The following is a 12,500-nucleotide window of genomic DNA, read 5'->3' as shown; positions in this document are numbered from 1 at the left end:
GTATATACATAAAACTGGGTTGAAACGCTGTGGATGCGCCACGTGACGCTTCAACCTTAATTACAGTCATTAATTACAACTATTTATTAAATATGAACATAATAAATACTGCATAAATCTCATCAAATTTTTAATTATAGTTTAATAAATGTTATGGTTTTTATTAAATTATACTCCGTTCCAAATAATTGACGTTTTTATTTTATGAGGCACGACTTTGAATTCAATTTTACAAAAATACATTGGTTGAAAAATTATAAAAATTACTCCATAAATTTCTTTACGAATAGAGCTTTAATATGAGTATACAATTCAATATATTTGGTTATATATTTGAGAGATATTGAAAAAAGAATTTTGGTTTTGTAGATATTGAAAATATTGGGAAATTAGTTACATTGAAATGGGGAAATTGGTTACATGCTTACATCTAACGACCCTTGACTCTTGACCCTTGACTCTAGAGAAAACTTGGTATATATCTTAACGACTCCACTACCAAAGCTAAAAACAACCCAAGAAAAGACAATGATCCCTTGCGTCTTCTTTACTCTACTCACTTTCATCATCCTCCAAACTCCCATGGTTAACTCCAACAATCTCATCAACCAAACATGCAAAAACTCATCAATGAATGATCCAAACATCAACTACAACTTCTGTATTAAAGCCTTTCATTCTTCTCCTTCGAGTCGCGATGCTAATCTAACTAGATTAGGGTTAATCTCAATTAACCTAGTTAAACACAACTCATCAAATACAACTTCCTTCATTAAAACCCTAATAGGAAACCATGTGTTGGATAGTATAACCAAGAAAGGGTTGAAGGATTGCTTGGAACTCTACTCGAATTCGGTTTCGACTTTGTTTGAGGCAGCTAGGGATTTTAGAGCCAAACGTCTTGATGATGCTAATGTTAAAGTAAGCTCGGTTATGGATGATTGCTCAACTTGTGAAGATGGGTTTGATGATATTGGTGTATTTTCTCCATTGACTAAACAGAATAATGATACTTTTCAATTATCTGCTATTGCACTAAGCATCATTGATATGCTGCATTATTATGTTTTATGATAAGACAGTCACACTGTAATTTAATTTGAATTTCTCTCTTTCTTTTTTTAATAGAATTGCTATTGTTTTAGTTTTAGTTTTCATGAAAAAAATAGTTCATGTTGGGTCAACTACAGTTGAATTGGGTGATCATTGGTTTAATTTAATTATATATTATGAAAAAGTGTTGTTATTTGCTACATAGTTAATTAGTTACGTAAGTCTTTAATATGATTCACTCATTTTGGAGTGTATCTTCTTTACTTTATATTGAAAAACTAGATTTAATGCCCGTGCGATGCACGGGTCAGTTGTAATATTCTGTCTTTTGAACCACTATTGAACGCCAAGTTATAAAATAACCACCACAAATGCTAACTCCCGTCTAAAAAGAGGCTCGATGCGAACTCCAAGTTGAATTGACTAAGTTGCTCATCCGAATACATTTCTAATTCATTTAAAACACTCAATAATTAAGACTAATACTATGCAGTAATTATTTTTACAGCTCCAAAATGACTAAATTAGGCACCCTAGTATATTTCACTAACAACACTCAAATATTTAAGACTACGTTTACAGAGCAAGGTATTGTTCGGTTAATGGAATTCGATCAGAATGACGGGATAAAAAAAAACAACACAACAATTATAAGTGTACTTCCAAACTTTAAGAAGACACTTAAGATTTGTCTATTAGCTCCTTCTAGATTAAACTTCTAAGCCTTCGACGTATAACATGAAGAACACTCTCCGAACAATACGTCCAGTCGTGTATATAACTTCCATTTGAGAGTGTGCTACTATCAATGATAAATTGTATTTGTTCGACTCTTTAAATACTTATCATTTAATTTTGCTATCAGTAATTTATTAATGTTTTATTTTACTATAAATGACCGATAAGTGTTTTAATGTTGAGGCTTAAAAAATCATTCATTAAAGTTGGACGTTAGTCCAGTAAAACACCTTTCTAAAAGTATGATATTTGTACGGTTTAACCAACACAAATGTTTAGGAATTGTATTTTTTTTTGAAAAAAATCAAGTTAATAAAAATTATCAAATAAATATTTCTTATGAAGTTAGTCTTTCTTAAGATGGATAAACGGGTTAAATACCATCTCACATTGGCATATAAGATAAATCTTTTGTTTCTTTCTTTATACATTTTATATTTCTCTATTCTTTCTACATGGGCATATTTGATCCGTTTTAAACTTAAGACAGATATTATCGTCTTAAATTATGCGAATATTTCATTTTTATTTTATAATCTTATCTTATATCATCAGAATTTTATCTTTTTAGCTTTTGATTTGTGACCTTTTTTATTTTTTAAAATTCTGTTTTACGAAACATAAATCTGGTTAATGTTTGAACCTAGCTAGGTTTTTTCCCTACTAAACTATTATTCCGTACTAACAACATGAAGAAAATAACATTAAAGTACAATTTCCAAGTTTAGATAAGTTATTTTCCAAACTAAACTACTAAAACATGAATTAATTGCGTACCGTCTCTCTAAAGTTTTTGTGCTAAACAATATGAAGAAAATAACTCCTATGCAATAACAATATTGTGTTTGTGTGTGAGGAGTACCGTTCTCCGGGAGGATGGTAGAATTTTTGTTGTCATATATACGCAAATGGATATGATACTTGACCCATTAAAATTAAAATGGGTAGTGTCGTATTAAATGAGGATTTGTCTCAAAACAAAGATATATGCATTGTACGTACTTTGACGTAGTTTGGAACTTTGTAGTGGCTTAGAAAGATACATGAAAAGAAAAGAAAACCTTCCAGAAAGATTAATGCCAAATTTTGGTTAAATTTCACAATAGATAGATGTTAATTGTTGATACACAATACTTTGCGCCTAGGTTATTTTTCAAGGGGTAATAACTAACTGAAAAATTCTCGTCAGGTGGAAAGGCGCTTTCAATGAATTGTTGTTGAAAATCGTAGAAAGATTTTAGAGTTTTGAGTTACACAATATGACTTTAATTTATATAGATAGGTCTTCTAATATCGGTTGTAAAAGCTTATAAACATCGAACTTTCTAATATTGCTGGAAAGTTGTGTCTTCCAAAACACTTCCAAATACATAATATTGAAAGTGTCTCTTGAATAAATTGCTCATACTACTCCGTCAAACATAATGCATAATCCCTCCATTCAACTCCACTTTGCAACTTTCTATTTTGCGCACTATTCACAAGCGGACATTCAACTTCAATTTTCTCTCGATACATAAGTGAAAATATATTGATGTGGGATCTTATTTGATTCGTCTTTAAGAGTACATTAAAAATATCTAACTTTTATAATTTTTGCAAATACGCAGCTAATGATATTTATCGTGTAAAAGCTGCGTTGGCAAACGTGATAAAAGAAACTTGTAAAGTGGAGTTGAATGGAGGGAGTACCTTTTCTATTTATATTTTACTCTATTCATCACCCGCTGCACTCCGCACAACCGTCTGTCCATAATAAGGAGAAATTAATTAGTATGATTCACACTTTAAGCATACATGAGACTATGAAAACTAAATACAACCAAATGCACAATAAATAGACATCGATCCCAAACTGATGATATCGACATGTATGCATAACAATCTGTTTATATTAATAGTAGAAACAACTGTAACATGGGATACAAAATAATCTAGCTAGAAGATCAAAACAAATCAATAGTTATGGGCGGGAGGAAGGGAGTCTAGAAAGACCATATTTATACTTAAGAAGATGTAGCACTTGAGTTGGTTTAGGATTTGTAAACTAAATATTAAATCATTCATCACAATGCTATTCCATCTATTATTAAATACAAAGTACGGAGTAGTAGTCCAATTGAAACACACGATAGTATATGAGATAATATACATGCTAATAGTTTGATTTCTATCAAAAGTAAACTTCCTCACTAAGGATATAAAAACGTGGAGTAGTTGTGGTAAAATACATGCTCTCATATAGTCCTTTTGTATTTGTGTATTGTGTAGCATGTAAGATCTTAATAGGATAATCAATATTGTTATTTTATTCTATATTTTATACCCAGAGGTGGTTCGTAAACGTTGGACTTGAAAGTAATTGTATTCCGTAACTCATCATTAGGGTTAGGTTACATTATATACTCGTTAATACAGTGTGAATACATCGACTAAATATCTACGTAAATATATACAATATCTATATTTACTAATACACCCCCGCAGTCGAAACGGGAGGAGGCTGAACGCTGAGACTGGAACGAAATTGCGTAAACAACTGGCGAGGTAGGCCCTTCGTGAATATGTCAGCATATTGATACGACGAAGGGACATGAAGAACACGAACCAGTCCAACCTGTACCTGTTCACGAACAAAATGTATATCGAGCTCAATGTGTTTCGTGCGCTGATGTTGAACAGGATTACCAGACAGGTAGACAGCTGAAATATTGTCACAATACACCAGAGAGGCGTGACGAAGTGGCATATGTAATTCAGAAAGGAGATTGCGAATCCATGTGGTCTCGGCCACTGCATTGGCTACACCTCTATATTCGGCCTCGGCACTAGAACGGGAGACAGTCGGTTGTCTTTTGGAAGACCATGAAATCAGATTGTCGCCCAGAAAAATACAATACCCAGATGTGGAGCGTCGGTAATTAGGACAGCCGCCCCAGTCAGCATCAGAATAAGCAGTAAGTTTATGTGACTTAGAGGCAGAAAAAGTAAGACCGAATTCCATTGTGCCCTTGATATAGCGGAGAATCCGCTTCAGAAAATGCATATGGGGCTCACGGGGATCGTGCATAAACAGACAAACTTGCTGAACCGCATAAGAAATGTCAGGGCGAGTAATGGTAAGATATTGAAGAGCACCTGCAAGGCTGCGATATAGAGCAGGATCAGCGATAGGAGGACCATCCGAGGCACTTAGTTTGGACGAGGTGTCGACGGGCGTAACAGTGGGATTACAACCGGTCATAGAAGCTCGTGCAAGAATAGACTTGGCATACTGTCCTTGAGATAAAAATAAGCCGGTGGCGGAGCGAGTCACAGTTATACCAAGAAAATGGTGAAGAGCACCAAGGTCCGTCATGGCAAATTCACGAGACAAGAAGGATATAATATGCTGCAAAAACCGGTTAGATGAAGCAGTAATAACAATATCATCGACATAAAGAAGTAAATATGCAGTGTCAATCCCATGACGATAGATAAAAAGTGAGGGATCAGAAATGCTGCTTCGAAATCCCTGGGTCTTAATGAATGTCGCAAATCGTGAAAACCACGCCCGAGGGGCTTGTTTAAGACCATATAACGACTTGCGTAATTTACACACATGACCCGGTTTGGAGCGATCAACGAACCCAGGAGGTTGGTGCATATACACTGTCTCAAGTAAATCACCATGTAAAAATGCATTCTTGACATCCATCTGATGAATGGGCCAAGAACGAGAAACAGCTAGGCTTAATACAGTGCGAATGGTAGTGGGCTTGACCACAGGACTAAATGTCTCATCACAATCAATCCCTACCTGTTGAGTCTTGCCATTAACAACTAAACGCGCTTTATAGCGCTCAAGGTTACCATCCGAACGATACTTATGACGAAATAACCACATGCACCTAATCACATGAGCATCCGAGGGACGGGGTACTAAATCCCATGTATGATTGTCAATAAGAGCACGATATTCGGTGTTCATAGCGGTAGTCCAATTCGGGTCACGGAGAGCATCCTTAGGTGATTTGGGCAGGGGGGAAATGGTTTTGGACGAGGCTAAAAGGTTTAGACGGTCAATGGGTTTAAAAATGCCATGACTAGCGCGGGTTGACATGTTGTGTGTTGGGGGAGGGGGTGGTGGTGGTGGCGGGCTGCTGGGAGGAGGGGAAGGTGAGGGAGAGGGGGAGGCCGTGGTAGCTGGGGTTGGAGTATGAGGGTTGGAGGGTGGCGGTATTGGTGTGGTAGGGGGGTTCGGTGTTGGGGTTGAAGGAGTGGTAGGAGAGTCGGGTTCATTAGGTTCAGGTGGAGTGGGTGGATAGGCGAAGGAGTCTGGGTTGATGGGGTTTAGAAAGTGATACGGTTGTGGGTCGGGTGTAGGCGAGGTGGCAAAGGGAAAGGATTGCTCATCGAAGGTAACGTGACGGGACAACAATATTTTGCCAGTAGCGAGCTCAAGACACCGGTACCCTCGGTAATTAGCGGGATAGCCTAGAAAGACACAACGAGTGGAGCGAGGTTGGAGTTTGTGATGACGCGTGGCTGACAAATTGGGGTAACAGAGACAGCCAAAAACGCGGAGGTGAGTGTATGTAGGGTGGCGAAGGAAGAGAGCGGAAGCAGGGGATCTATATGAGAGGAGTTTTGAGGGGAGTATATTGTGTAAATAGGCTGCTGTATGGAGGGCATCGACCCAAAATGTGGGTGGTAGTGAAGCATGGAGAAGGAGCGTGAGCATGATTTCATTCAATCGTCGTATCATACGCTCCGCTTTCCCATTTTGTGGGGAAGTATGTGGACACGAAAAACGAAGGGAAATACCGTGGGTTTGGGCGAGAGTGTGAAATGAAGAATTGTCAAATTCGCGGCCCATGTCGCACTGAAAGCTTTTGATTTCGGTTGAAAATTGAGTACGAGCGATAGCACGGAGTTGTAAAAATTTGGAAAAGGCTTCGGATTTAAATTTAAGGGGATATACCCAGACATATTGAGTGTAGTTGTCAATTAAGACCATGTAATATTTGAAACCACTTTTGCTGAGTATAGGGGAAGTCCACAGATCACAATGTATAATATCAAACGGGGAAACAGATATAGAATTGGAATCATTAAAAGGCAATCGTTTGTGTTTTCCGACCTGACACGAGTGACAAAGTTTGGAGCTGCGCTCCTTATTACAAGAAATAAACTTTTGAAAATTAAGAAAACTAATAATATTTGAACCAGGATGACCAAGGCGTGGGTGCCATAGGTCGACAGCTGACTCGGCAAGGAGGCTAATGGACGGCTCGGTTGACGATGTGGGTGACACGGGATAGAGAGTACCGGTACTATTGCTCCTCATTATCGTTGTCCCAGTCCGAATATCCTTCACAGAGAAACCATGTGGGTCAAATTCAACAGTTACATTATTGTCTTTTGTAAACTGACGAACAGAAATAAGATTTTTAATAATGTGAGGCGTATATAAGACGTTTTTAAGGGACAATTTTCGATTTGGCAGGTGAAGGGCAGCTTGGCCGGAGCCAAGGACGGGTATAGACTTACCGTTACCAACATATATCGACCGAATATTACTCAAATTGAAAGGAGGATTTAGCGTACCTGACTCGGATGCTAAATGAGACGAGGCGCCCGTGTCCATTACCCATTGACCATTGTCGGGAGGGTAAATGGTCATAGTTTGCAGGGCATGACCAAGAGCATTCGGGTCATAACCCGATGTCGGAGCAGCAATGTATGCTTGACCATAAGCAGGACTCGCCGAACCCGAAACAGAGAAGCGAGGTTGCATAGGTTGCGGACCACGTGGCTGCGATGGTTGCGGTTGCCATGGATTGACCCAACCAGATTGGGCCGGATAGGGGCAAGGCGGCACGCCCCACGGAGTAGACCAAGGCTGACCTGCCCATACCGGAACAGTGATGGTTGCGGGTGTCGGGGTGGACTGATTACCCTTACCACCTGAATTACCACCCCCTTTTTCCGAATTCCGCCAATTCCCTTGCTTTCCTCCCTTTTTGTGGTAATTTTTCTTGTTGTTTTGCCAATTATAATTATTATTGTTGTTACCACGAGAAGAGGGAGAGGAGTTACCTGCGGAGTCGTTGTTATCGTTGGTGGCAGGTGCGGCTAGGGCAGTAGCAGGGACATCGGAGCGTGCAGATTTCCTTTGCTCTTCGAGTTGCAGCATGCTCCGGGCAGTGTCAAAGGTCGGCAATTGTTGATTGATAAAAGCGCCGACCACGTCGTACTCCGATGGCAATCCCCGAACTAATTGCAGAACGAGTCTTTGGTCATCAACCTTGCTGCCTACATCGTTCAATTGGGTTGCGATGTCTTTGAGGCGCTGACAATAATCGTCAAGAGACGATGCTTTCTCGAGGGACATGTGAGTGAACTCGTGTTCAAGGGCCGCTGCGCGAGAACCTTTATTATTATGAAAATGGTTTTTGAGTCGGAGCCAGGCCTCGTAGGCGGTGGAATCCGTCTCAAGTATTCGAAGCAGGAGATCGTCTGAAATGGAACCGTAGATCCATTGAAGTACATGGGCATCGATCTCGCACCACGATGCGTAATTGGGATCGGTCTCGGCAGGGGGCTCCGTACCATCGATATGATGGAGGACTTTATATCCCCGAGCATGAAGGGTGAAAAGTTTCACCCAGGCGGAGTAATTAACTTTAACTCCGTCAAGAAGACGAACTTTGTTCAGAATGTTTGTGACGGAATAAACCGGATGGAGAGTGGACTTACCATTTGTTCCATTGCCGGCAGAGGTGTGGGTTTCTTTGCCGTTCGTCATTGCCGTGGCTACTAGACGAGGATGACGGCAGAGAATAGGGTTTTTTTTTTTTTTTTTTTTTTTTTTTTGTTTTGACCTAAACTACTGATACCATGAAAGTAATTGTATTCCGTAACTCATCATTAGGGTTAGGTTACATTATATACTCGTTAATACAGTGTGAATACATCGACTAAATATCTACGTAAATATATACAATATCTATATTTACTAATAGGACTCTCTATAATCGCTCGAAAAAAGCTTCCTTTATTAATATAGATAGATTTATTTTACCATGATTTCGTATTAGATAAGTACTTAAGGCCGTGTTTATTTCTTAGTTGTTTATTTTTATTTTTATTTGTAGTCAAGTTAGGTTGAATCGAGTTATTCATCAATTTTATGAAGTACTACACCTGTTCGGGTCATTTATTTTCCTATAACTTTGGCTCAAAAATCAAGCAATAGAAGAGACCGGTTATGATTGTAAAAAGTTAAACAAAGGAATGAAACACATAAAATTGAATAGGTAAATAAATGGCCCGGTCCAAGGATGTATTACTCGAAGATGCACAATAATAATATAGTGCTCTCCAGATGCACGCACATATTTTTCAAAATAATTAAAAAGCTAGAAAAAAATGTATTATTCTAGCACAAAAAACATCATGTTGTCAGAAACATGATATAATCAGCCTATCTTAAATGATTTACTTTGTTTTTTAGGATATGATTGCATGAACCATCACTAGAGCACTATATGTCTATAATTCTATATATTTCATTATTTCTACAATGGCCAAAGTACGAAGTAATGTATATAATTGATAATTCCTCTACTTTTATTTCACAAAGGCTTCTAAATAAAGTAGAAATGCGTCCTAGCACTAGAAGGATATGTTATTTAATGCAATTTGATATGATTAATCTTCACCTTTATGCAATTTAATATGAAAAAATAATCTTTTACCTTTATAATTCCTGGGCATTTCAACATGACAGCATGACTAATTATAACTGTAGGAAGGTATTTGATTTGGTGTATTAGAATTCATCGTACAATGTAAGATAAAGACTAACAAAATAATCTAACTATGCACTAGTATGAAACCCAGGCACTATTTTAAAATGTAGAAGCTTAATCACCATTGACAGTCTTGTAAAAAGAGAGTGATATTCCCCAAGGTAAACAGAGTAGTGTTTTTTCGAATACATACGCATCCAATTCAAACGAAAGAGTAGAAACTAAATGTACTTCCTTAGATTCTATAATGAATGGATACGAGATATTTCTGTGTTAGGATAAAAAGAATGACCAAAGACGTCCGTAAGGGTGGAGTCTAGTGATTAAAAGTTAAAACATAGATGAAAGGGTCCTAGGTTAAAGCCTCCTCAAAAGCAATCTTGTTGAGTGTTTATGGTCTGAGGCTATGCTTTCTAGGCTTCGAGTCTATCACCCTCTGCTGATTTACCTTTTTATACGTGGTTTGTAGACTATCATGTATACTCGGGGGTTTATCATTGCGCATCAAAGATAATGGATGCGGGTCCCCTCATCCAAAAAAAAAAAAAAGAATAACCAAAGAGGGGTGTACTATGCAAGAGGGCTATACAATTTGAGAGGAATGACTACAAACATACTCAGCCATGTTGTTAAATTCACTGTGATGGGGCATATTCTGCATCCGCTGACCGAGTCAACATATTGAGCAAGGTCAAAGCTAAAAGACAGCAAGTCAACGTATTAGACAGCCTAACCGACAAAGCCTGTCGGCCTGTCACTTGGGTCTCGGTCTCGGCAACTAGCCGGCCGAGAGGCATATCCGCGTACTCACATCCAGTCCCCTCGGCAAGGAGTCAACCAGGCCTGCCGGCCCGGCATGGGTCCCTCGGCCGAGGGCAAGATGGTCTTTCCACCTGCTAGCCACTTGGCCACTTGGCCACTACGTGACAAAAGGTGAAAGTCTATAAATACTCCACTTCTCTCATTGAGAAAAGGATCCGAAAACTATCCCAAAACTCACTGAATAATCTGGTATAAACTCACTTATCTCTCTACAATATACTTTGCCAAGTTAACACACAACTTATCTCTTTAAGTTTACTGACTTGAGCGTCGGAGTGAGTACGCTCGGTACCAAGCCGAGTCCTCAGTTTGTTCATCTTTACAGGAGAGAGTGAAAGGAAGAGACAAGCAACGACATCATTCAACAAGCTTACGTGGTCATAATTCTGCTCCGGAATTACACCCGGAACAATTGGCGCCGTCTGTGGGGATAGATACTAAAAGCTAGTCACCTACCTTAAAAAAAAAAACAACCAAAAACCATTCAAAGAGCTAAGAAGATGTCAAAACAACAAGAAATTGTGAGTGAAGAAACTGCATTCTACCAGGATGACACGTTCCCTAATTCTGAGATCGGGCAGTCCCCCACCGTCCGAGTCACTGAGCCGGTGAAGTAAGGGATGCCAAGAGAGCCAGAAACACCGATGCCGACCGGCCAAGTCACTGTCATGGGACATGTGGTCGATGCGGCCAAATTGAAGCTATTCCTGGACCTGATGGGTGGTACGCCGGTTACCCCTGTCACGGCGACGGGGCGCGCAGCGCCTCCACAGTGACCAGGGCCCATAAAGTGACTCCGAACAACTTGACCGGAGTAATACAAGGAGCGGGGCATGCAAGGACGCCGGCGGAGCCCGTGGTGCCAGTGGCAGACCTAAGTCCTTCCCCCACTCGCGGGAGGACAGCGTCGCCGCGGCAACAACGAGGCCACCCCCGAAGAAATGAAAGAAGTCCGACTCACCAAAGTCGGACAACAAGAAGCCCTTCCCACCAGAGGGAGAGAAGCCGGACTAAGGTTGCGAGGAGCCGATCGCCGCGTGTCATTCGACACGTGGTCGACGACCCCTCGGTGCCTATGTCCTCGAAGTCCCGGTGCCGACGAAACTGAAGCTGCCGCCCCTATCATACAAAGGGGATAGCGACCCAACCGACCATGCCGAGGCTTTCGAGTCGTACATGTCGGTACGGGAGCAGCCTGATGAGGTGTGGTGCCGAGACTTCCCAACAACCCTGCATGGCATGGCTCAGAGTTGGTACAAGGGGCTACCTAATGGCTCGGTATACTGCTATGCCGACCTGAGAGACAATTTCATAGCCCAGTACGCTTGCAACAAGAGAAGGGCCGTGGAAACCTCGGATCTCCTAACTATCCGACAGGGGGAGGATGAGTCCCTCCGAAGCTATGTGAAGAGGTTCGACGCTAAGGTTCAGCAGATTCGTGAGCTGAACATCGAACTGGTGGCCTTCGCGCTGATGAAAGGCCTCCCGAAAGGCGAGTTCAAAAACGAGCTCATCAAGTGCGAAGACCTCAACCTAGACTCCGCCAGAAAGATGGCCGACCGAGCCGTAAAGGTGGAGGACTATCACAAGACCTGGGTAGGCCACAGTGAAGCTGGGCACCCAGAGAGGAGCAGCCGCCGGGACAACGTAGATGAAGGACGCCGTGACGGGAATAGGTCACGGCCTGAGAGATTTAATTGGAAACAGAACTCGGCGGGCGCCGGGGGAGGTTCGGAACCATACACCCAGAAGCGGTACAGTAGTCTCACCCCCCTGGTCAAATCACCGGCCGAGGTCTTTGCCCTAAGCAAGAATGAAGGGCAGAAGTGGGCAAGGCCCCCCAAGGCGAGGGGGGACGGTGACCTTAGCCAGTTTTGCGAATATCACGGCCAAACCGGCCATAAGACCGACAACTGTCGGCATCTGAGGAACGCCATCGAGGAGCTAATCCGAAAGGGGGCCCTCAGCAAGTATGTAGCTGGAGGCCCAGAAACAAGCTCCGACGGGGCGAATAGAAAATCAGTATTCCAGCGGATGGGAGTGATCCAGGTTGTCATCGGAGGAAACGAGAACGGTGGGTCAGCTAATGGG

The 12,500-nt window shown here is 41.0% G+C and overlaps 2 protein-coding genes across 2 annotated transcripts; one reads left to right on the top strand and one right to left on the bottom strand.

Annotated features, from left to right (window-relative positions):
* The first annotated feature begins 503 nt into the window (after positions 1-503).
* LOC141609120 (putative invertase inhibitor) lies at positions 504-1,269 on the top strand. The gene has a single exon (XM_074428320.1). It carries the CDS (start codon positions 529-531, stop codon positions 1,072-1,074), a length of 546 nt encoding a protein of 181 aa, XP_074284421.1. The 5' UTR covers positions 504-528; the 3' UTR covers positions 1,075-1,269.
* A 5,837-nt stretch (positions 1,270-7,106) lies between these two features.
* Positions 7,107-8,581, bottom strand: LOC141608047 (uncharacterized). The gene is made up of 2 exons (XM_074427397.1): positions 7,324-8,581; positions 7,107-7,144 (listed from the first exon to the last, which is right to left on the bottom strand). Exons 1-2 carry the CDS (start codon positions 8,579-8,581, stop codon positions 7,107-7,109), a joined length of 1,296 nt encoding a protein of 431 aa, XP_074283498.1.
* Between the last annotated feature and the right edge of the window lie 3,919 nt (positions 8,582-12,500).

Source organism: Silene latifolia, chromosome 10, assembly GCF_048544455.1.
Source record: "Silene latifolia isolate original U9 population chromosome 10, ASM4854445v1, whole genome shotgun sequence".
Lineage (NCBI taxonomy): Eukaryota > Viridiplantae > Streptophyta > Magnoliopsida > Caryophyllales > Caryophyllaceae > Silene > Silene latifolia.
The sequence above is the reverse complement of the archived record's forward strand: the minus strand, read 5'-3'. Positions and strand labels throughout refer to the sequence as shown.